Source organism: Scleropages formosus, chromosome 14 (genome assembly GCF_900964775.1).
Source record: "Scleropages formosus chromosome 14, fSclFor1.1, whole genome shotgun sequence".
Classification (NCBI taxonomy): Eukaryota; Metazoa; Chordata; class Actinopteri; order Osteoglossiformes; family Osteoglossidae; genus Scleropages; species Scleropages formosus.
Window position 1 is genome coordinate 16,908,599 of NC_041819.1, and position 25,557 is coordinate 16,934,155.

At 45.3% G+C, this 25,557-nt stretch overlaps 1 protein-coding gene across 2 annotated transcripts in view; it reads left to right on the forward strand.

Moving 5' to 3' along the window:
* nalf2 (NALCN channel auxiliary factor 2) overlaps positions 1 to 14,058 on the forward strand; it is an 85,437-nt gene extending 71,379 nt beyond the window's left edge. For both annotated transcript variants that reach the window (XM_029257729.1, XM_029257728.1), the window contains 2 exons: positions 10,171 to 10,342; positions 13,123 to 14,058. In XM_029257729.1, the coding sequence (XP_029113562.1) occupies positions 10,171 to 10,342; positions 13,123 to 13,430 (480 nt within the window). In that variant the 3' untranslated portion in view covers positions 13,431 to 14,058. The remainder of the gene's footprint in view (positions 1 to 10,170; positions 10,343 to 13,122) is intronic.
* The last annotated feature ends 11,499 nt before the right edge of the window (positions 14,059 to 25,557 follow it).

Here is a 25,557-nt window from a genome sequence, read left to right on the forward strand (position 1 = left end):
TCCATAACCTCTGTTCTGTGTCCTTTGATTTTCGGTAGACCCTTAGAAACAGACAGGGCAGGGCGCTGCATCGAAATGTGACTTTGTGTTACTGTGACCGTGTGTGGCGTCCATAAGCCATGTGGCTCTATAGCCATCTCCTGTGCGACTTCAATGAAGCAGCGCTTTCGCCGCCTGCCGCAAAGGCCGTGTCAGAGGGCCACCTCCTTCATCATCCCGAGATAAAGCCCTGCTCCCCGCTCTGTCAGTTCAAGAAAAGTGCCGGAAAACTCTGGAATCAAAGACGGAGGCTCAAGGGGATTGGGAGGTTACCGACAGGCTCTCCCGAGGAGGGCGATCCCCCCCCCCTCCCCGGCCCTGCAGAGAGGCTCTGTTGCGGTTGTGTGTCAGCCTCGAACAGCCCTCGCTCGGCATCTCTGCGTGGCCAGCGCCCTCCCTTCCTCTCCCCTCCCCTCCCCTCCCCTCCCCTCCCCGACCCCTCCCCCCCACACTGAGCTGCATCCACCGTGGCCTGAGAGGTCAAAGCAGCGCACCTGACCAAGATCACCTGCTCAGCAGTCCCTGTCTTTCTCCTCTCACGTCCATGGGGTGGCTCATACAGGGCAGCACGGTAGAAAGACACCTCTAATGTGCACTTCAATAAATGCAGATATGATGTTTGTTACGTGGTGTGTGTGGGCTGTAGTGTAGCCAAGCGACCAAGTCAACGTGAATGTGCAGGCTGCACATCGTCTCTCTGAAACGTACCGCTGAAAAAGTGGGAAAAGGGGCCGGCTGACAGTGGAAGGAGGGGAGTTTTGTGTCTTGATGTGTCGTCGTAGTGATTTACTTGTCCATAGATATAGTTGTTTCATGTATACATATATATATATATTATATATGACAAATACCTTAGGGAGGTGCATTGCACTTCAAATCAGAATAATAACCAGTACCAGTGAAGCAGCAAGTGCCATAGAGGTTACAGCTGCTTTGCGCTCAAAGGACTCGGGTTCGAATTTAATCTTCGGCTGCAGAAGCCTCAGTCGAGGTATTTACTCTTAATTGGTACCGCTGGAATTACCCTGCTGCGGAAAGGCCATAAGTAAGTAGCTGTGGAAAGAAGCGTCAGTGAAATGAGCAAGTGTCAGTAAAACAAATGAAGATGTTGGTATTAGAGGAAAGTTCTCTGAATGAACTGGTTTACCTGTCACACTCCTCCAGCCAGATGCCTAAATTTGAAGGGCTTAAAAGCAAATATAGCACGTCTTTGCTTTCGGTAATTTTTGCCAGAACAGTACCGTGCAAGTCTTACAGTTGGGAGACAGCGCATCACACAAGGGGTGGTACAGTATCTTCACCTGACAGCATCCGCCACCACCCCACCTCACCCCCCACCTCAGCAGGAGGCCAAGATTTCTCATAGTGAAAGTGTGACACTTGTGACCCCTGCTGGTGAGAAGGGGCACAACAGCCGCGGGGTAACCGCTCATCATTTTCTTACATTTTTTTTTTTGATATCAGTCTATTTACCCCGTCTGCCTCTTTGGTGTGTTTCTTCCATATCCCATTAGGATCCTCACCCGCTGCGAGAGACACAAACACATGCACTTGATACATTTGGTGCTCAATTGAAATATCCCCGCGTTATTCGTCGGACACATTAACCCAACGTCTGGAAAAACGCAATGAAATATGTGAGCAAGTTGTGTTGCACTTCAGCTTGAAATACTAGTTAGCTGCTGTCCTAAGCTGCGGTTAACTAACTAGTGAACGCTGAGCAGTTTCGGCCGACTGTGCGAATCTCTGCAAGCCACACGATGTAAATTAAAATAAATGTGTGTGCGTTTCAGTTTGTATATTCGTTTCTAGGGGGAAATAAAAAAAAAAAACAAGTATAGTAATAGGCTCTAAGTAAAAACATTACACAAATAAAGTAACAGTCATGCGGTAGTGTGGAAAGAAGCTGTAAAAATAAATAATCACAATCTTGTTTGCGGTTCCCATTTACAAGCATTATATTTTGCTTCCGATGTAAGATATGCCTGCAGAAATGTGTATTTGAAAGCTTTTTAAAAAACATGCTTTCCCTCCGGAGGGTGCCTCAGGACTCCCATAGCTCTGTGTGTGTGTGTGTGTCCTGCATTGTTTCTGTCTCTGCCATGCTTTTTTCCCTCATATTTCCATTCGTTTTTGATCTGTCCGACTCGGCATAACGGTCAATAATCCGACTGATTGTGGGCAGGCGGCGCGTGTGACCGCTGCTTGACCACAAGGTGCCAACTGGCAGGAGGGCATTAGAGAGCGAGGCTGGAAGCCGGTGATCCCGGAAGGTAAACTGTGTTTGTACACTAGGGTGATGCACTCGAGCCGCTACAGTAACTGTCCAGCTGTGAAATGAAATGTGAAATTGTAAACTGTGCAAATTGCTCCTGGAGGGAGACTTTGTGTGCTCGCACAACGAATAATGAAGCGGTGGCACAGCGACTTAAGTGCACGGACTTGCGAGCGTTTGGATGTGCAGCCGAGCTCGGAGAGGGTTTTTTTTTTAATTTATTTATTTTTTTTAACTATCGAGATCACAGTTTTCTCCGAAGCAACTTACAGTGTCGAGCTACTTGCAGTGATTTACCAGACCTATTTTATTTTTGCTGTTCTGATGCAGGGGAACTGCCTTGATTAAGGGTACTATGGCAACAGGTGGGATTCAAACCCGCATCCTTCAAGGGCAGGCAGCAGTCCTAATCGCTGCGCCGCATGCTGGCCTGTCTCGGCTGGCGCTGGGTTCGAGGCTGGGTTACCCACAGAATGGGAGGAGGGGGTGGCTTGGTGGACGCGGGCAGAGCGGTTACGCTGCGCGCGTGCGAGACGTTACTCGTGAAGGCGCGGAACGGCCGTCCCGCAGGCGTCACCCACAGAGCGGAGCCGTCGTTCCTCTCTTCGCGGAGTTAGCAACAAACTCGCTAACGGCCAGCACTTTACTGCTGCGATGTCCAAAAGAACGGCGCGGAAGAGCTGCTTTAATTGACTCCGGGAAGATTCCCCTGCGAGGGTAATCCGATTACCCGGGAAAGCATTATCCGGACCGCGCCCACACCTCGCCGTTTTTAACGCGGCCCTCTGCGGCTCTTCTGCCTCGCAGAAAGTGAAACGTGTGCCCGCAGCCAGCGTCGAAGGCTGCCATCTTTGTTTTCATTGGTTTTTTTTTCTCGTGCAGCCGCTCGGGGGTCAAGGGATCTCCTCGTCCCAGCAGCCTTTTAAGTTCTTCCGAAGGCCACGGGCAAAGTGAAGCACGGGCGAGCGCTGATGGGAATAAAATGTGTCCAGCCCACCGGCCTGGTCCGCGGCGAAGGCGCTTAGTCCGCTTCGTACCCATAACAGTAAAAGGCAACAAGGGGCTTTCAATTTCAATTGCACGCATAGGCCAGCAGGTGGCGTAACGGTTACAGCCGCCGCCTTCGTGCTTGAAGAGCCCGGGTTTGAACCTCACCTCCTGCTGCAGTACTCTTGAGCAAGATACTGTACTTACCCTCAGTAGATACAGTAAAAATGACCCAGCTTTAGAAATGGGTATAGTTGTCCGCTGAAATAAGAGATTTTAACGACAAGGAGTTTTATTTAACAGCCCTTCTTCTGCTGACTGGACACTTCTTTGCATTTTACGAGGATGGAATTTCGTTTTTTGTCTCCCGCCATCTGAGCGGCATTTACGTACATTTACGGTGTCATCTGGCTCACACCGAAAGCGTTTTTTTAACTAGAATTTAGCTGGCGCCTTTATCAAAGCTGACTTACGATGTTATTGTAAACAAATATAATGTAAGAAATATATTTACTTATTTATGTGGCCATTTTGTACATCTTCGTTGTCACTGCAAGGCAGCAGCAAATTTTCCGCACTTTGGGATTTCTGCCAATAACCTTCTGGCGTTTTTTTTTATTTCTTAGCATGTTTTTAAGTCCAGTGTATGTAAGTCACATATTACATGACCTGGAAACCGTCTGCAATTCTGTTCGTTTTAACAGGATTCGGCTATTTTTTAGCATAATTTTAGGGCTCAAGGATGCACGAAAGTGTTTTCCGTTGATAATTACGTCCTGTGACGTTATGAGAAGTTACCTTACGAAATGATTTTCAGGAAGGCGTTCCCTTCCTAAGGTGGGCTGGGAGGGGGCATAACTGTAAGTCACCGAATGAATGTAGCCGCTCTAGAACGTTGAGGAACTGCAGAATTTCATATGTGTGTTCAGTGTTTACAGTGAGGTGCGAGCCAAGCCAAGTGAGGTCACGAAGTTTCCAAACTTCAAATAAATGCTCTCCGAAACGGTAAAGGATTCATAAAATAAACACCTTGGGTAGTCATACGGCGGGGCCCCCGTGACAGTGTCGAAAAATGGGAATCATATGTTGGAGAGGAGCATCACTTGGGAAAAGTGTATTGAGTCATGGCCAGACCGCTGGCAGGGAAGGAGAACATGTATGACAGACTCTATCCGTGGGGAAATGTCATATTTAAACAACATCTTGTTCGTCATAGTTACAGCTGTTGGCTACGGCCAAAATATGCCGCGTTGTTTATCGTTGGGCCGATTTCACTTTTCACTGTGTTTACCTCTTTATGTAGTCCTTCGTTCACTCACTCACTCACTCACTCATTCAGTCATTTATTCATTCTGTCCTTAATTCAGTCATTCAAATTCAAACCTTATTTGTCGCATACACAACCATACTTAGTACGACGTGCAGTGAAATGCTTTTCCGACTGTCCGTGATACATATTAATTGTAGAGATAATAAAAATAAGGAAATACAAATGAAAAAAATTTGAAAGATACTACAGAAATATAAAGTATATGTAAATTATAAAAATAGGATAAAATAAAATAAGGTAAGGTAAAAATATAATGGTAAAAAATATAATAAACTAGAAATATAATTATACAGAGGGTGCGGTGGCGCAGTGGGTTGGACCACAGTCCTCTCTCCGGTGGGTCTGGGGTTTGAGTCCTGCTTGGGGTGCCTTGTGGTGGACTGGCGTCCCGTCCTGGGCGTGTCCCCGCCCCCTCTGGCCTTACGCCCTGTGTTACCGGGTTGGCTCCGGTTCCCCGTGACCCCGTACGGGACAAGCGGTTCTGAAAATGTGTGTGTGTGTATAGTTATACAGTAAAAAAAAGCAATATAATATTTAGCTGGTCATACTGTCATTCTTTCTTTCATTCATTCTGTCATTCATTGATTCGGTCCATTAGTCAGTCAGTCATTTGTCATTGTTATAAGTACCTTATTCAGCACAAGATAATAATAATAATAATAATAATAATAATAATAATAATAATACGGTAAGGTGCACTTCCAGGTATCTTCTACCCATCCTCTGCTTAGTACTGTCTGAGTGAAAATGAACCCGTAAAAGATAAGTAAAATGCAGTGATTTGAGGTGAAAGCTTCTCAAGCCGTTTCCGTGTGTTCGTGTGTGACGTCCAGGGCACAGCATGTTGCCCATGATTTATGAACAGGGACCCCTCACTGTACTGCATTCTAATACCTTCTGCTGTTTACAGTGCACTGCTGACGTTCTCCTTACATGTTTCACTGCAGTATCTGGCACCTTTCAGTCTCTGGTGAGCAGCAGAGATGAAAACCTCCCTGTGCTTCACTCTTCACACCTGTACAATGTTTCTAGCGAATTGTCTTTAAATGATCTGTCAGATTTTAAATAATGTGCTCTAACTGGATTTGTTTGTAAAGGGGAATATTGCACTTACTTTATTCATTTTCTTTATTTAACTAACTCCTTTGTGCAAGATGACATACAGTATAGCGTTATTCAGCTTTACAGTGATTGGCCACTGTATACAGCAGGGTATTCTTACTCTGTTAATTCCGACTAAGTACTTTGCTCAAGAGTAGTACAGCAGGTAAGGGATTCAAACAAGCGACCTTCAGATTGTGAAGCGACAGTACTTTGCTTTATCTCGGAAAACCATTACTTTTGGTACTTGCTTTTTCTCTCTATATTTTCGGTACACCAAACTGTAACTTTCATATTGGCAACGCGTGATGTAAATGTTTGTTACAGTTTTGTGAATCATTGTTACTCGGATGAAGTTTTATGTAACTACTCGTATGATGGAATAGACTTCTGGGCCAGCTGGTAGCGTAGTGGTTAGCACTAGTACTTGTGAATCCCAAGGTTGTAGGGTTGATCCCCATCTCTGGCTGTAGTACCGTTGAATGATGTGCTTACCCTGAAATTGCCCCACTGTTTAAATGGGTAAATAACTCTAAGTAGCTTAGCATTATAAGTTGCTTTAGAGACAAGCATTAGTTAAAGGAATAAATGTATGTTGGTTCAGATGGTGGAAAGAAACTAACTGCACTTAAAAATCACGTATCTAAGTCTCTCGTCCTGCTAACGTAACATGCACGTTGTGTTTTCTATGAGATGTACGCCGCTTTGGAGAAGAGCATCTGCTGAATTAATAAATGTCATGTTTTTTTCTTGATGGAGCTGCTGTTCAAGTTCAGATGTATTTAGAAATGTTACATCATAAAGTGTTTATGATCATTAACCCCTGCAAACATGGGAAGTTGAACTGAGACCCACAGCCCAGGAGCCGGGAGGCACCAGCGCTGCCTGCTCTGCCACCTTCTTAAAATACCCGCGACACAAAAATAAAAAGCATATATGCTAAAAAAGTAAACAATGTCAAGTGTTCTTTTAGTTCTTACATATAGGAATATTTATAAGGAAAAGATAGATTTTTATTCCCAGTAGGTGTTTGTCCTTATGCACAAAGTACTAGTTGTGCTGCTGGTTATTCAGCTGCCCTGCGTCTCTAGGCTCTCCAGCAGTTTGACAAGGGGCTCTGGGCTCTGGCACGTAAAAGCACATGAATCCCTCTCTTTACCTTCCACTGGAGCGGTTTAAGGGACGCCTGCTTGTCAGAGCCTCAGCGGCGCATGCCGCCGCCAGTGTGGACCAGGGTTCCGGTTGCAGAAAGGTCATGGGGGTTGAGCTGCCAGAACTTTGCGCTTTCAGACGTGGTGGAAAAAAAGTGGAGCGAAAGTGCAGCTCGGAGTAGACGCTCGTCTGGATGTGATCCAGCGCCGATCTGGACGACGCAGCCGAACCGATCGAACGCACATCCATGTGTCTGCGGCGTGCGCGGCACATGGACGCTACCATGATTCCACATGTGCTCGCTGGATGGGAGCCACGCTACTCCGTCGCCAGGCCTGCGGAGAGAAAGCACATGGAGCCCTTATCGACAGGCGGCCAACGTTCAAAGTGAGCGCTGTAGAAGCACGCGGTGAGGGACGCCGCGTACAGCCGCTGCGCCGTGACCCCCGGGGGCCCCACGCGTTGCTCCGGTTTATGGAGCGTAACTGCGATTCGGACGACTCGGCTGACGTTCAGACCTACGGGTTCGCGCCAAATGCTGCCTGTTCATCTGCCCACTGCTGGAAGGGACTCGGTCAAGCAAGCAGCGGCGGTCCAGAGCACAGCGCGCACACACAGGACACTACTTCTGCACCATTAAAAATATCATCCGTGACCATTGTTGACCGTTAGCCGTATTCAGCTCACGCCATTGGCCTTTGTCCAAAGTTAGGTTTATACGCTATGACACTTAGAACCTGTCCCAGAATCACTGGGCACAAGGCTGGGGAGGGGACACCCTGAACAGGATGCCAGACCATCACAGGCTAGTCACACTGTCTCACATACACACATATTCGTTCATTGGAACACTACTGGCAATTTAGTGCGGCCGCTGCACCTGAACCGCATTTCTTTGGACTGCGGGAGGAAACCAGAGCACCCAGAAGAAACACAAGCAGACACGGGGCGAACATGCAAACTTCACTCAGGCTGAGCCAGTTCGCTCCACCACCGTGCTGCCAAAATATAATATATATATATACACACACACTTTCTGAACCGCTTGTCCCATATGGGGTTGTGGGGAGCCAGAGCTTAACCCGGCAACTCAGGGCGTAAGGCTGGAGGGGGAGGGGACGCACCCAGGACGGGACACCAGTCCGTCACAAGGCACCCCAAACAGGAATCGAACCCCAGACCCACCGGAGAGCAGGACCCAGTCTAACCCACTGCGCCACCACACCCCCTACTAGCCAAAATATATGTTGATTTAAAGTAATTTTTAAACTAATTTTATATGTCAGAACATAAAGTGAATATGTTAAAATATTTCCGGCACATGATACAGCAGCGTTAGTTTGCTTGTCCTCCCTAGTACTCAAGTAAGCGTATTTATACCTCATTTGAGTACTTGAGCAAATCTTTTTTTGGTTTTCCCGGATCCTGACAAGTTGTTGCGCCACCGATCGCAGCAGGGTAAGAGGTCCCAGAAGGGCGCCCAAGGGCTGCCTGAGCGGAGTGGCCCTTTGCAATCAAGCAAAGCTCAGATAATAGTTTAATAGCATCGTGAGAACACCGTTTCCATGGCAGCGGTCGACCGAAATCCAGCGGTCCACGCTGAGCCGATACTTACAAGTCGCTCTGCTTTCCCATCATTTTCTCGAAAGCTGGCAACGAAATCCCCAAGAGTGTATAATAGATCTAATTACCTTAATTTTGTGTAGGAAAGCCTATGCTAGCATGATCGCAGTTACTATGGAAATAAACAGCCTGAACTGTTTGAATACGCAGTTAGATGGCACCTCCGTGCTCAGGACTCTCTGGCCCTTTTTGTTATTTTCTGGCTATTTCTTTGTTATCTTTTTCTGAAAGGGTAGTGTAAAAACAGCGTTAATAATGTCGCAAGACAATCTGCCTCCCACTGCTTGATCATACGTTTACGCTGACATGCCTCTTGCAGGTGCTTGTCTCTGAAGTTACGAAGAGCTTTATATATGGACACAGGGCTGTGGAAGTCCAGCTTGTTGGCCTGGCATCACCCTGACTGTTGGTGTACGTCACATGGGTAGCTGCCTATAGGATTGATGGGAAATGCAGAAGTGGTTGGGACAGATGGTGTGGTGCCACAGCAGTTCATACCAGGAGATCAGGGGATGAGTTAGTCCCAAAGAGATGAGTTTTGAGACCCTTGTGGAATGTCGATGGGGATTCAGCAGTTCTGAGTGAGAGAGGGGGAGCTCATTCCGCTACATCGAAACCCAGGCCGAGAACCTGCAGACTTTTGATTTTGGACTTCTTGTGAGTGGGACCACCAAGCAGCCAGAGGTGGAGGAACTGAGTGCTCTTGTCAGAAGTGCTTCGCTCCTGTAGGTACTGAGCTCCATGTGGACCATACTGTCTGGATAAGTCTTAATATAAAAATAAGGCCAGTAATTCACTCGTTTAATTGCTTCTATGTTTATTTTCCTTGAAGGTTCAGCGGGCTACACGTGTAGGAGACACTAAGGGACAATCGAGCAATCTTTCCTCAGAGTGGCTGTTGGGCAAAATGCTACTGGATGATACTTAAGGGCTTGGGGGGGGTAATCGTAGGTTCCCACTACAGCCCAACTCACTATGGATGTGGCTCTGAGTCCGAGATTTGGCCAGATTTCGATGGGATGTGGACACGTGAACGATGCAGGGGAACAAGTTTGTATGCGTGGGGGTGATGGTGGTGGTGGGAGGGGCATTCTTCGGCAGTGTCGCTGTGAAGGGCGGTCAGCTGGAAAAAACTTCCCTTCGCCCTAATTGAATATTCCTGCGGTGTCGACTCCACCGAGGGTCGTCCTTAGGAGGTACGCTGTTGATGAGAACAATCCCGTCATTCCATTTTCATCGCCGGAACACAACCGCACACGCGCGTACACGCGCACGCTGGCCGACGGGGCGACCGGAACCGTTCTTGCTTCAAAGGGGCCCTCGCCGTTAATTAGGAGCGAGGTGCTGTTTCGCAGAGCGCCGCGCAGGGGGCCGTCGACGTGCGGTACGGCCGCATCTGTCGTTCTTTCGGGGAGACGCGCCGGCCGCGCGGAGACGGAACGGGATGGCCGCGATCGCGCCTGCGCTACGCGTACGCCCGTGGCGGCACGCACAAACGCGCATCTCGGCAGTTGTCCACGCGGCGTGAACGAACGCAGGCAAAAAGGAGTCGACGTAAGATTTGGGGACGGTTTGCAGGCCTGGCCTTCCCCGGGGCGACGTTTTGTCGTTTTGTTTTTGCTCACGCTTCACTCTCGTCTCCTGTGTCGACTCTTCTTCGCAGGTAGTCTACAAAGCCTGGTTATGTTCGGAATTTTTCAACGTGACCCAGAGCCAGTGCCACCACAGGATTCCCTGCAAGCAATACTGTCTGGAGGTCCAGACCCGGTGCCCCTTTGTGTTACCCGACAACGACGACCTGGTCTATGGGGGGTTATCCAGTTTCATCTGTACAGGTAAGCGCCCCCTGCCTCGTCTCTACGGGTGTGTGTTCGCACCGAGAACACCGTTCTGCCCTCCGGGATCCACAAAGGGATTGTGGGGGGTTGTTGAGATGAGAACCAAACATGGGAGCAAAGTCTGCAAAACTTGTGCAACGCAGATTCTCCAGCTTCCTCTGTTAAATATTACTGGACATGTAAAGTACCGTGGAACGTAACTAATTGTGAAATATAGGGCTTCGCTATACAGTAGGTGTGCCAGTAGGTTGTCTGTTCAGTCTCCACCTCCACTCCGTCAACTCCTGTAAAATTCTTGAACGTTGTACTGATCCTGCGTTGCTTTTGTAAAAAAAAATAGCCAGAAATATAAATTGGTCAAATAGAGTAAGTTGTACTGAATGCTGATGAACTGAAAATGTTTAGGGGGGGCGTGGTGGTCCAGCGGGTTGGACCGGGTCCTGCTCTCCGGTGGGTCTGGGGTTTGAGTCCCGCTTGGGGTGCCTTGCGATGGACTGGCGTCCTGTCCTGGGTGTGTCCCCTCCCCCTCCGGCCTTGCACCCTGTGTTGCCGGGTTACGCTCCGGCTCCCCGCGACTCCGTATGGGATAAGCGGTTCAGACGATGTGTGTGGGGAAAAAGTTTAACAATTTTTGCCAGGAAATATTAGTAATGTTAAGGAATTATTAGTTTTAGTAAACTTTATAACGAAGTGGTCTTGTTACATTCCGAAACCCTTGAACATATGATTGAACGGTTTGCGGTAGGGGACGTAAAAGATAAAGAGTCCAGTGATCGTACGCGTTTGGCATTCAGTAAACAGGCGTATAAACGGAGCGGAAAGCCAGTCCCCCCCACTGCAGCGTTTCATGGTAAAGTGTGTGAACGCTGCCCCCTACTGAGCTCTTTAGGCATTTCGCAGTGGAAGGGAACCCACTTGCCTTCCTCATCTGTATCTTCCCACTTGGGTTTTCCTCTGCTGGAAAAGTTCAGTCTGTTGACGGTAATTGTAAAAATTAATCATGTTTAGGTTCGTAAAGAGTCATAAAAAGGTGTGTCTGACTTAATCTGACCTATGCTGGAAATGTATAAATTAATATAAACGCACTGCTCACAAGGGGGGTGTGGTGGCGCAGCGGGTCTGACCGGGTCCCACTCTCTGGTGGGTCTGGGGTTCGAGTCCTGCTTAGGGTGCCTTACAATGGACTGGCACCATCCTGGGTGTGTCCCCTCCCCCTCCGGCTTTGAGCCCTTTGTTGCCAGGTTAGGCTCCAGTTCACGGTGATCCCAGTTGGAGCAAGCAGTGTGTGTGTGTGTGTGTGTGTGTGTGTGTGTGTGTGTGTGTGCACTGCTCACGTAACAGGGTTAATTCATTCTGTGAAATCAGCCCATTAGGCAAATTCCCATTGCAAGAGGGTTGAAATCATATTATTCCTTATGGAAGAAAAAGGTTTCACCTAAAATTCATTAAAATACCAAAATAAGTGGTATTTATAACATTTATAGCAAAATCATTATTTCTAGCATATCTTTCTTTTTTTTTCATCCATTCATCAATAACCATTACTGTAATAAAGAGTTGCGAATATCCTGAGTCTGGCCTGGAGGCACAGGGCGCGGGACAGGGGATACACTGGATGGAGCCATTGCGATGACTGAAAGAAAGTTCACAAGATCATTGCCAATGTCCTTCATTTTGCAAATCACACTATACTGTACACTGTACTGTCAGAACCACCCTGTAGTGTTATTAACAAATTATTTATAACAGATTATGAGATTAAGACTTTATTTACTCTATTGTAAGGTTATTAATGTTAGTAAACCTGTTCGCATAATGTAAATAATCAAATTAGTTATTACATGTTTATTCTTTATTATATTTATACTTTATTAAAAGTTAGTATTAAGACTGAACAGGTAGTTTAATGGTTAGACCCTTGAACTGAAGGAACCTGCTCTAGTCCCCTTATATAAACAAACACTAATGATTACCCAGCTGTATTGATGATGGGTAAATAATTGCAAGTGTCTTAGTGTACAAAAGTAACATTCTAAGTTATTTTAAAGAAAAACATCAGCTAAATGAATAAATAGCAGTATTGAATGTGCTCTTTCGTTTGTGATTTATATTTACCTTAATCGGAGCTTGTGATTGGCAGAGATTTCCAGCGTGGCAGGAGGTAGGAAATATATGGCTCGTTTTGTTATGGAAGAAGAGTGACCGCGGTAGTGAACTGAAGGAACACTGTATAAAACGTTCAATTCGGCTAAGTTTATTTGTACAGAGAGCTCCTCTCACACAACGTATCCGCTGTGGAAGTAAAGCGACAATGAATGAAAATGATGTTTAACAGGCGGAAGTGCCATTGTGCTGAATACTGCGGTATTTTCATAGGCTGCCGCAGCGGCGTTTTGCATCGCGGGACCCTGCCGTACGAGAGTTGAGCGCGTGCAGGATGCAGTGTTATTAAATACACGGACAATTCGTCGCTCTCGCTGCATGAAACGTGGAGGAAGCAAGATGACTGTTTTCCGTTGTAATGTTTACTTCCGGCTTATGATTTTCACATTCGGCTCCTTTCCCGAACGCTGAAGATGACTTGCGTGCGCGCTACGCCGTACGTCCGCCGTGCCCTCCGGCTCGGGCCTACGTTGCTCACGATCGCGTCGCGGCTCTCCTTACAAGACTCGCTTCGCGTTGCAATTGTGCTTGTGATAAAAGTGCAGGTGTTGCGTGTGAAACACGTGTCTTTGCTCATTGCTCATGTATTCCCCTTCCCCACCCCCTTGCTGCAGGGCTACTAGAAAACCATTTAACCAATGCAGAGCCAGAGTGTTGCGACGTCAGATGGAGAGGGTGTGACCCGGCAGGGGAAGGTCCCTACGGCACGTCGGCCCCGCCCCCCGGCTCCGCGACGGGGCCGCGGCGCTCGTCCCAGGCCGCGTCGGCCGCCGCGCGCCTCTACAGCAGCCGCTTCAAGCTGTGCGTGCTGGTGCTCATCCTACTGCACACCGTCGTCACTTTCTCCGCCGTCGCCGACCACAGCGGGGTCAGCCTGGAGGCCTTGAGGCCCATGGAGGAGAGCTCGGCCAGGGAGGAGTAAACGCCGCCGCCATCTCTCGCCCCTCGCGAGACAAGGAGCGGAAAGTCCACCGAGGGATGCGGCGGGGGAGGCGCCGAGCGAAGCCTCGCGGTCATTTTGGGGTGGGGGGTGGGGCGTCGCGAAGAGGTGAGCCTCTTCCGAAAGGCGAAGGCGCGCCGCAGCTTCGCGGAAAGCTTTGGGTACAAGTGGCCTTTTTCTCAGTGTGGGACTGTGAGTGACAGCAGGAGCTGGAGAACTGCACTTCGGTACGTCGTGGGATGCGTGTTCCCAATATCGGTAGAAACGCGAACGCTCTCCCGGTTCCGTTCCCAGCTCGGCCGGTTCAGATCCGACAACCTGTAACGCGCTCTCTTTCTTTCTAAATTCTGCGCACCGATAAGGTCCTCCCACTTTCTGCAGATATTTTTTTATGTGCATGAACTTTATACAGGGGTGTCGAATCGGTTTTTCTGAGATGGTCTGGGCTATCGCTGCTAAGGTGAAAGACTGCACACGTTGATTGCAGAAGTTCTTATAAACCGTTCGTGCATGTTCCTCTTTGTTAGGGTGAAACTGAACTGAACTTTCTGTCCACGGTGTGGTTTTCTTTGAAGTCAACATCGCTCCAATTTTTTAATGAAACATGAGTCGTGTGCAATTTAATTTTCTTTTTTTTTTTTTTCTTTTTTTTGTGAAAGTCCCCAGGATGTTGTACTTATCTTGAATTGTTCCAGTAAAAATGCCGTGCTCTGTGAACAGGTAAATCAACATGAAAGTCTCTAGTCTAAAATTGTTACCTTGGACAAAGGCATCAAATAAACATATTTGAATTTGGGGATGTAAAAAAAAAAACTGTATTTTTTTAATGAACAAGTTCAAAATGAGAAGGAATGATTCTCTCCTCTCCAAAAATTCAGTCAAGATATGTGTATCGATTTTATTCTCTCCAAAAATCAGCACGTATCCTTTAGAAATAACTTTAGCATCAATTTGGAAAAGAAAAATTGAGCCTAAAAAGTGGGCGCAAGCTTTTGCCAATCGCAAAAAGTTATACATCCGTACGCCATCAAACGGCAGCGTCGCACGTGACGCTGGCAGCTCTCGCATGTGAACGAACGCGGCGTCGCCCTTCAGCTGTAATCAGAATTTTGCCATCGTATAAACCCAGAAGAAACAAAGCTGGAACATAAATGGTGTGTTCTGCAGAAAGCAAATTTATTGCTGAAAATATGAGATCGTGAAAAAGAGGCTCAGAGGCACATAACCGTACAATATATAGCATCAGCGAAAAGGCCACTTGTACTGTTCTTTCCTAGACATTGTAATTGGGTGTTTCCCCTCCGGTCGAACCGCGGACCCTCTTTACGGGAGCGTTAAAGGGGAGAAAAATCCTCTGTTGTGCTGGAAGGAAGGAAGATAGCGATGTAGACGTCTCTGCTAAGCCTGTATTCTTTAAGGGGAATACATCTTATGCCATTTTATACACTGTGCTTTAATGTTTAGAACTTTTTTGCACTAGTTCTAATAATGTTTATTTTCTCAGATGGTTTGGAAACTGTGCTATTTGATTCGGTTGTACGACAAATATTATCATATCTGTGTTTCGAGTCTTAACCTGTACCTGTAACGTTTTCTGTTTCCGTTGTGTTTTCCGGTCCCGAGAGTCTCTGCCCAAATGTTGAACCCAATAAAGAAATACGAGCTTTCATTCTACATCCGCAGCCTCCTGTTTTGTGAAGGGAAGAGGAGCACGAGGAAAAAAAAAAAAAAAAAAAAAGCGAAGACGACGCGAAAAGCTTAACTCTGTTCTACTGTTTATACTTTGAAGTATTTTACCTGTTTATATCACTATTCGACCCAAATGCTCTGAAAGTCTTTTTATTTAGAAATAAAATTAGAATGAGAATGACTAAGCCCTGCTTGTGCTCTCTGTTTGTGAAAACACATGCGGCCACATCGTGTTACATCCTCCTCTGATTGTTGTTTGTGTGACCGTACACCGATGCGCACGGAGCCACATGAGAGGCTTTTCCTCCGCAGATCTACGGTACCGCGCCATAATAATATGACCACGAGGCTGGTAGAAAGCCTGTACATGCACGCGTGTTTACCGGGTCTTGCGATCGCATGTGTGTGTATATATACAGTGCTTAGCATGCACAGCTTCTTGTTTACGCATTCTGATGAAAAGTCGAGTTCGGGTTTAGTCTCGCACTTATCGTTGAACATCTTGTTTAACTTGTAGCGCGTGGATGGGGTGTTCGCAAAGGATTTTCTGGAAGGTATTCCTGACGATGCTCACTCCGCTAGGCCACGTAACCCCTGACCTCCAGCTTCCAAACCCTAAGCATCATTCTATGTATTTATACATCATCCTGTCCAAAGCGGCAGATCTCACCAACAATGCTTAAATCGCAAGCGGTCTGGGTTTTAGTCTGAGCGCTCTTTCCTGTTACCCGTCACGCGTTCCGATAAGAACCTTTTTTATCGGCACGTTGCTTTCGCAGAAAAGCCCGTTTGTTTAAAAGTGCTCCTTTCCTCTACATAACGCCGCAGCCCTGCTCGGGTTTATGGCCGAACTACCTAATTCCTTCGCTAACAGGCCAATCCCAAACACACACAGATGTCACCCCATGAAACCCTCCCACCTCCGCAACAATTCAAAAATTAAATGGATCTTTAAGAACAGCTGCTTTGAGTTTTCCAATTCTTTGATATCGTCCTGAAATAAATACCTCTCACATTAGCTAATTCCCAAGAGTAAATGAGATGGTATTTTGGGAGAGGAACGGTACAGCAATTCGCAGCCGCCGAGCTTTCGGTTTAACCCCTTAAAGGGGAACCGTCTCCGGAGTTGGTTTTGGACACCGTCGAAAGAGAATCCTTTATCTGCTGCGCTGTCAGGGACCCGTGTGTTTTATGCGTTGTTTCAGATTGTTCTTGGCTCGTACGGGATCGATGTACAGTACCGATCGAAAGTTTGAGCACACCTGTGCAACCTGGCCAGTATTTGTGAGGGACGAACTGGACCGGAGAGCGAAAGCAAATCAACCACAAATGTCCTCCATGTGTGGGAACCGCCGCCGAAAAGCCGGCCATGACCAAACCCTTTTCCTAATCGAGAACTTGTTTCCAGCGAGCGTACTCGCGCTTTTCGCTGGTAGTGTGTGCTCACCGTCTTTCCTTGACAGCATCTGCCGCTGAGGCCAGGCAGTCCATTTGGACATCGGTAATGGTGAGCTCAACGTCGAAGCGGTATATGAGCGATACCATTGGAGGCTGACACAGGAACGGCTATGGGAATTAATTTATGCTATAACAAGTTCATCTTTTGATGATTGCATTGGGGACGTTGACTGAAAACCCTCCTTAATTCTTTTTCTTGAAACTTCAATGTAGTACAATGGTTCTGCATTGCAGCAGCACATTGCTTGTCAACAGCTCGTAAGAGGCCCCCGCATAACCCTAAAAGCCCTGTTTCTGCCAAAGCTTGTTCTCCATGTAGAGCGTTAAACCTTCACAATTAGCACTGCGACAGAATGCAAATAAAAGCTTGATTAGGAGTCCCATCGGCGAGTGACGGATGAGGCAGTTTTGCACACATCTGTACACAGCTGGCCAGGTGGAGTGTCTATCGGTGGTCCTGGAGGAGAAGAACTTACACTCCGGATAGAAGTAAAGCAGAACAAACTGTCCTTGTATGGCCTTCATTTAGACACCACGAAACAAAGCCTTCAAAGTTTGTGGAAAGAAGCCGAGATCCTGTCAGTCGTTTGCCAAGATGTCTTTTGCAACTGAAGCTTCCACGTCTCCGTTAGATTTTTTTCAGACATACTTTATCATTCATGACAGTTAAGTGCAGATGAAAATCTAAATTGTGTAACATCAAAATCTGTAGCACGTAGTATGTCTGTAAAAGACAATAAAACATTTTCTTGCAGATGGCCTACTTCGACATGTGACATATAGATCAAATATACGTATTTAATGTGACTGAATATCAGGTGGGGGGTGCGGTGGCGCAGTGGGTTGGACCACAGTCCTGCTCTCCAGTGGGTCTGGGGTTCAAGTCCCGCTTGGGGTGCCTTGCGACGGACTGGCGTCCCGTCCTGGGTGTGTCCCCTCCCCCTCCAGCCTTACGCCCTGTGTTGCCGGGTAGGCTCTGGTTCCCCGTGACCCCATATGGGACAGGCGGTTCTGAAAATGTGTGTGTGTGTGAATATCAGGTTAGATTGATAAGTAACCCTATAATTACAAATATGCCACCAAACTGAAGTTGCCATGGAAATGAATTATGAATGCAATGAGTTGTTCCTACCAGACCGAATTCGTTGTAAAATTGTATGGTTCCCTAACACAGAGTATCACGGTGAAAACTGCAATCCCAAAAGCCAGTTACCGATCGCTAAATTTTCTTTGTCTATACAGTTTTGTTTTGTCATGTACAGCAGGGGCAGCATGTAGCTTAGCGGTTAGAGCGGTCACTGCTGGACTTGAAGGACTTAGTTTCCAATCCCACCTCCTGCTGTAGTACCCTTGCTCAAGGTACTCATCCTGCATTAGCAAAAATTGTCCAGATATATGAATGGGTAAATTATTGTAAGTAGGTTAACAATGAAAGCTGGTTTGGGGACAATTGTAGTGTATTTATTTGAAAAGTAAGTAAGTTATTAGTAGATACATAAAAGGGTAACTCGGCGATCATTTTTATTTGAAAGTTCGACTCCAGCTACAGAACTGCTTCGTTTTTTTTCTTCTTCCTAGAAGTATCTGATCTCCTGTTTCCTTTACAGAAAGAGAGTTTTACAGCTTTCACAAAGTTTCACAAAGTTTCACTTTTTGATGTTTCTTTAGGGAAAGGCGGCTTTACAATATGCAAGGTGTCTGATTTTTCAGTCTCCCTTTCAAGGCCGTTTTACAACGTCTACAGTGCTTTTGCTGTGTCCTTTTAGGCAATGAGACTTCGATAATTAAAACAACACTTTTTGGGAAACTGCAGAAGTACACGATCAAACAATAAGCACTCACAGTGTTTTTTGATTAATTATGCAAGTGCACGAGAGTGTCAAAGCATTTGCATCCCATTTGGTTGCAGTGTCTGTGTCGTTCTGCGCGGTCTTCAAGTACTCTTTGTGTTTGCACTCTTTCAAAGTCAATGTCTGTCAGCTGCTTAAAACAAATACAGACCACTGCAAGTTTCATTTTCACATTAACAAAGAGCAGCTTCTTGGTATTCTGTTGGATTTATGTGTCTGAGGGCCTATTCTTAACATCAAAACTCATAAAAAAGACTTGAAATAATGCTCCATTACTAATTCTGGACACTGATAAAAGGCATATATATATATATATACACACACACACATACACGTATATATAAAAAGCTAATTTTTATTGCCCTTGGAACAGCTCTACTCCAGAAAACCTTCTCAGAACTCCCTGCTCTATGAGAGCAGAAACAGCCTGCAAGACATTTCGTTACATCTGTTGGGCAGCTTGTCTAGACTGACAGTTTGTCCCCAGCATTGCCGCCGCTGCCGCCGGGTAGATGCTTGTGGTTCTCACCTGCCATGTCCAACACATGGAATTTGTCAAGGGGTCACCATGATGGTGGTCAAGTAATCAAGGCATCAGGGTCCTCAGTTCATAACAACTACCTTCATAAATCTTTCTATGATTACTGAATGAGCACAAAGCTGAAGTTCAGCATGAAATTCACTTAATATCAGAGATGATCCCCATGGTTCATAAATGACCATCCCTGACAGGGTGATCGTACATCAGCTACATTAGAATTCCCAAGAGAGGTAGTCAGTCACTGGTTCTTGGACCCCCAGAGGTTTATTTTTCTCCATTTCTTTATAGTTCGGAGTCTTTTGTTTTCCTCTCCTCAGCTGCCAGTTGGATTACTCTGTAGTTAACTATGACTGTTGATTGTCACTAAGCCTTCACACAGCTGCTACTCCTGTATTATATGTAAATGCTTCTGTACCTTTTAAATTTTTTTTTTTAAAAGTTGTAGGAAGGTGATGATTCGTCTATCCTGCGTTTTATGCACCTACTCGTGCAATGAACATAAAGTGCATAAAGTGGAAAGAAACAAACTAAGTTTACCTAAGAATCACGTCTGCAACTATGTCTCTCTTTCTCCTAATGTAATGCACAAATTGGATTTTCTCTGAGATGTACATCGCTTTGGAGAAAAGCATCTGCTAAAGGAATAAATGTAAATCACACCCTGTAATATTGGATCATTCCCAGTAACTTTGTCCAGCACTCCGTGTCACTCTGTCGACAAGAGTACTCTATAAAAAATGAAGTGAATTGAACTGGACTGAAGTGGGCGTGGGCGGGGTAAAGGTCGAATATAAGATCATAAGCCATGCTGTGTGCACATGAGGAGGACAAGAGGGAAGGTCCCCCCCAATTCTGGGTGCATTAATCGTACTCACAGGGGTGTGTGAAATATGTACCTCTCCAAGTCATGGTTGCAGTATGAGTTGTAAACTGTTTAAAGGAGGATAACGCTGAACAGCAGCCCTAGCTGATGATCGGCCCATTGAAAGGGGTCAGCGCAGATGAAGCACGAAGAGAACTACCATGCAACCCTGCTCACAACCAAATTTGTCACGAAATTGCAAAAATTGTTCTAGAAGAATATGTTATTAAGAGCGACTTACAATTGTTTACCCATTATACAGCACGGTAATTTAAAGTGCATGAGTTCAGGGTAACCACCTTTCTGAAGGGTACTACAGTAGGAGTGGTATTTGAACTTTCGCCCTTTTAGTGCAAAGTGGCGGCTTGAAGCACAATGCCACCTGCTGCCCCATGTTATTTTATCCTAGGGGTTGACAACTAATTATGTGCAGAAGGTCTTGACGTATTCGTCTGTCTTTTCGCCAAAGTATGGGAGATTTAAGAACTGATTATGGTGTCTTTGATGTTTGTCTGCAGTAAGAGCTGAGGATTTCCAAGTGGCCCACAACGTGTCCAGTAACCACCAGCTGACAAAGATACTGGCTAAAACTGAATTTATCCTCTCCCTTTGACAATCACTGGCACACAGAGGGGACATATTTATGATTTCATTTCTAGAAATGACTGGAAGTCTAGCTGGTAAATATACTGTGCATTTTTATTTTGAAAGTGGTGAATGGCGAGAGGGGCGGCTTGTGGCGTCGTGGTTGGAGCAGCTGCGTTTGGCTCCGACGGTTGCTGGTTCGATCCCCCTCAGCAAGATGCTTGCCTTGCAGTTTTTCTGGTACCTTCGCCTGGCTCTGTGCCTGGGTAATTAGTTGTGGCCCTGCAATGAACTGATGCCCTTTCCAGGGTGTGCCCCCCAGCCTTACGCCCATTGCCTCCCGGATAGGCAGGACAAGCGGTTATTGAAATTTGTTGGTGAATGGAGAGTAATGGTAGCAGAGAGATTATCCATAGTCTGTAAGTGATCACCACAGATTTTTTTTTAAAACTAGATTCTCAGGTTTAATCATCCATTCAAAGGTTTTGTTCCACTTACCTGTGAGTTGCCATGGTACCTTGGACCACCCAGCAATCTGCTGTCCCCCTTTTGCAAGTTTGAGGGTAGAAGTGCTCGGTCCTGTACCACATCGTGCAAACAAACAGTGACGGCCTGAGAGACTGACGATGTTCGGGGTCCGCAGGCCGTCTCTCATCAGTCCATCTTGTTAACCACAGATTTTGGTTAGGTACTGTGAAAGCGAGGAGCAATTCATCAATCTGGCCCATAAGGCCCCTGTATCACGAAATCCATACAAGAAAGGCAGTGTCAATCAGGAAGTGGAACACATAGTCTTAACAGTGTGTCAGCTGTTTTTTTTTTTTTTTTTTTTAAACAAATTTATACCGCTTTTAAAGCACTGTTCTATTTTCCTGCAAATAAACTAATGTAAAGACAAGGATAGCAGGTGCTGTTGTGGACAGAGCTGCTTTTGAATACTTAGTAAGGTACTTGTTCTACACTGGTGCAGTTATGCAGTTTCATAAATGGACAAATAACCATGAGCAGCTCCGTATACAAACCTAACATTGTAAACCTACTGGAAAAAAAGTGTGAGCTAAATATATAAGTAATAGATTGTTACTTTCAGTCATTGGATTGGTCTTGTTGTTGAAAGAGTGAGAAAGGTCATTTTAAATGTTTTGATTTAGCCGATACTTCTGTCCGAAATAGCTCGCAAGGTTGAGCTTCCTTCAGTTATTCATTCTGTTACACAGCTGGGTAATTTGTACTGGAGAAATTCAGGGTAAGTACCTTGCTCGAGGGTATTATCTCAGGAGGTGCGATTCAAGTCGGCAACCTTTCAGTCCAAAAGAAGCAGCGCTAACTCCTACGTTATGAGAATGGATCTAAGAAACAGTATAATAATAATAATAATAATAATAATAGAGAGTCATCTCCTTACAAACATTTTGCTGAGGTGCTGACTTCATTAGGCTCCATTTCAACACTCTTGGACTAGAAGTCCCCCATCTTGCTGTCAAACAGAGGGCAACGCAATGCACCAGGAAGTGGTAACCTGACCACCAGTGAAACAGTCCCTTTGTCAAATCACCCCTTCAAGCCTAACAAAGGAGAAAGCTCACCAGGATGGATGAATTATTATAAACATGTAGACATAACCATGATCATTATCACCATCGGTTTATTTGTTGTACTGATCCAGTTGAATAATGAAGACCACAAGGACATACTGTAGACCACTGGAGTAGACAACAGCATGCTATTGTTCGAGCCAGCACTCCTCTTTGGGAATGCATTAGATGTGGGGACATGGGCGGGCGAGACCATGAAAGTTGTTTTTTTTAGCAGCATGAGGAAATTATTACACTCTTCTGTTTTAATCATATTTTTCCAATCTATTCCCAAACACATTCCATGACATTGAAGTCTCCCAGCTCCTCGCGCTCTGTGACATGCAGTGACGACTCGGAGCCAGGACGCCGAGCGCTTTCTTGCCCTGCCAGGAGTTGACAGATCCCCGTTCTTTCTTTCGAAAAGGAGCACAAAAACCTTTGCAGATTACGGATACTGGAACGGCTGAGCGTTCGCTAAAGTAACTAAAAGGACCGCCCCGCCCCGCACTTGTTTTAATCGGACCATCGATGACCACCGCGAGCAGTCCAGCGTCACTCCGCACCATCGCTGCCACTTTCCGAACAATTCAAAGTCATCTGGACGGCCATGTGTGTGTTTCATCATCCATAATTTTAGAAGCATTGGACACCCTGCGCACGATTTTGTGCATGAACATTTCACAGAGCTGACTCTCTGTCGGGCGGGGTGCTTTATTTCTGTCACCCAGCGGCCCTCTGATCCTCAAGCCAGTGACACGTTAAACACATACATATTACACATCTGTGCAGGACGCAAGTGCGTAACTATGGAAATATTAAATATAACATTTAAGCAACATCAACAAATTTTCTCGGGGGGAATGTTTGGGTCTTGGGGAATTTAGAGATGAAAGCATGTGGATTTCATTTGTACCATTTTATTTAAAAAAATGTTTATAAACTATTTCAAGAACTAACTGCTTATAAAAAAGCAAAGATTTTAATTTTATTAATTTAAAAACAATATGGGAAGGGATTTAAATGGTTTGAAATGCTACGCCTTTGAATGCTATTCTAATAAATCCAGTAAATAATTGTACATTCACTGTGACCTGTTCACCATACTCTATGTACCTACCATCTTCACACTGGTAGAAACTCACAAACACAGGCTGAAGCCGCTTGTCCCAAGCGGGGTCGCGGTGAGCCAGAGCCTAACCCAACAACACAGGGCGCAAGGCTAGAGGGGGAGGGGACACACCCAGGACAGGACACCAGTCCATCAAAATGCACCCCAAGCAAGACTCGAACCCCAGACCTGCCAGAGAGCAGGACCCAGCCAAACCCACTGCGCCACCACGCCACCACGCCACCGCCCCCTTCCTGGTAGAAACTTTTTCAGTAAAAATTAAAAATAAATTAGCTATCTGGGGTTACAGCAATGTCACTACATGTGGGCTATAAAATGCGTCCTAAAATATCAATGCAGTTGGAATTTAAGTGATCTAAAGGGGGTGTGGTGGTGCAGTGGGTTTGACCAGTTCCCCCTGTGTGGCAGGCTTGGGGTTTGAGTCCCACTTGGGGTGCCTTGTGATGGACTGGTGTCCTGTCCAGGGTGTATCCCCTCCAGGCTTGCACCCTGTGTTTCCAGGATAGTCTCTGGCTTGCTGTGACAAGCGGTTGTTGACGTTGGTTGGTTTAAGTGATCTAATGAAACTGAATTTAGAATTCTGTATATGTAACTTGTATATTAAAGTGGCTGTTGAGTAAACTGCCTGTCGAAATATGATTAACAGATTCTTTTTTTCCAAAGAAAAAAGGAATCTGCCGTTCTTTGCATCTTATTGTAAACCAATTTACGATAATTTGGCCATTTACAGAGCAGGGTAGTTTTTACTGGAGCAGCTCAGGGGGTCCTCATTTAAAAGTACCGCAATGGGGAGTTAAATCCGGGTCCTGCAATTTCATGGTGATACCATTTGGAAATACCTGGTTCCTCTGTACAGGAAGCATGCTGTCTGGACCGAATAAACTTGAGCACAGAATTTTGGCCTTTTCTCACAGTGAACACAGTGAACTGGGCCGATACTGGGTCTAAAGTGAAAACAGCTGAACAGATCTAAAGCATTGTTTGACACTACAGCTGAAATAGGAAGGTAAAGAAGCATAGCCTGTTAGTTGAGGTAAGTGCAGTCCTTTCACAGGGCTCTGCAAAAGTGAGTACCTGCCAGCAAGACAGAAGTAGTAACAAGTTACATTTATTCTATTACTTCATTGTGTTACTGAAGAACTTGTACTTTTCAGAGCTTTTGGTATTGATTTTTTTTAAATATTCTTTTTATTTTCTTCCAGTATTTTTGTAAATAAAAATGCGCTTTCACTCTAATAAATCTTTTTGTAATTTTGAAGTTTTCACATTTAATGCTTTTTCTTTCCCTAATCAGTAACTATTACTATGAACCATGATGTTTTCTGTGGATTACTTTGGCTACTGTCAGTTGTCACAGTACCTTTTACATGAACCATTAATGTCTCCTCACTGTCTGCTGACTTCTTTTGTCAATTTCATTCCCCCTGCAGTGAGACCAATCAGATTTCAGTGTTGACAATCAGAGTTTGGTGTTGTGTTTTGTCTTGCCTTCACTGACAATGTGATTAATTCATGGGCTGAGGAAAATAAGTCTGGGGCGGGAAATGTTAATATAAATATGTTCGATATGGACAATATGTTCAATATTTTTTAAAGAAGCAAATAAAATAGCGTGTGCATGAATTTCTCACAAGGAAAACCTAAACTGAGTACACAAGAACTTTAACAATTTCATTCCGAAGGAGTATTCTGACGACACCGCTGTGCAACTGTAGATTCTACTATCACATTATGGAAACCCACATTATGAAAGCAGAATTTTCATCAGAGATAATCAGTTCCTAGTCATTTTTGACTTACACGGTGACCCTTATTTTGTTCATTTGAGAATACAGACTAATACATGACATTTTGGATGTTTTGAACTTAATAGTAAATTGAACATTTGAGACGAACTGTAAAAATATATTAGTTACAATATTATTTAAAAACACTAAGTATTATTGCTCCAAATTATTTTAGTTTACTCATAACTGCTACTGTACAGTTTATGGTAAACATCGAATGGCAGAAGTAAGGCTAGAACGCTTGGAAATATGTTAAATACTGTTAATTGATATGTTGATTAACTTGTCTTATTAAAAGTTAAGCCGTTTAATTTTACTGAATTATCTATTTCCTCTTAATAAAAACAGCTACAGACATGGTGTTTTTAGGACAAATGTTCACCTATAATAATGTTCATTACAATTACAAAACCTTTGTATCTGAATTTACTTACCATTTATTGTAATATAGTGTTGAATGTAACTTTTGAATATTGTAAACACATTTCCTTAATTTCCAATAAATCTGGTTGGTTTTTTTCACACTTTAAACCTGTTCCTCTGTATGGCCACACCACTACATCCCATTGGGACTTGGGTCTGGTAATGTTTGCTTTATCCACATTAAAGCATATAGTGGCGTCACGACCAC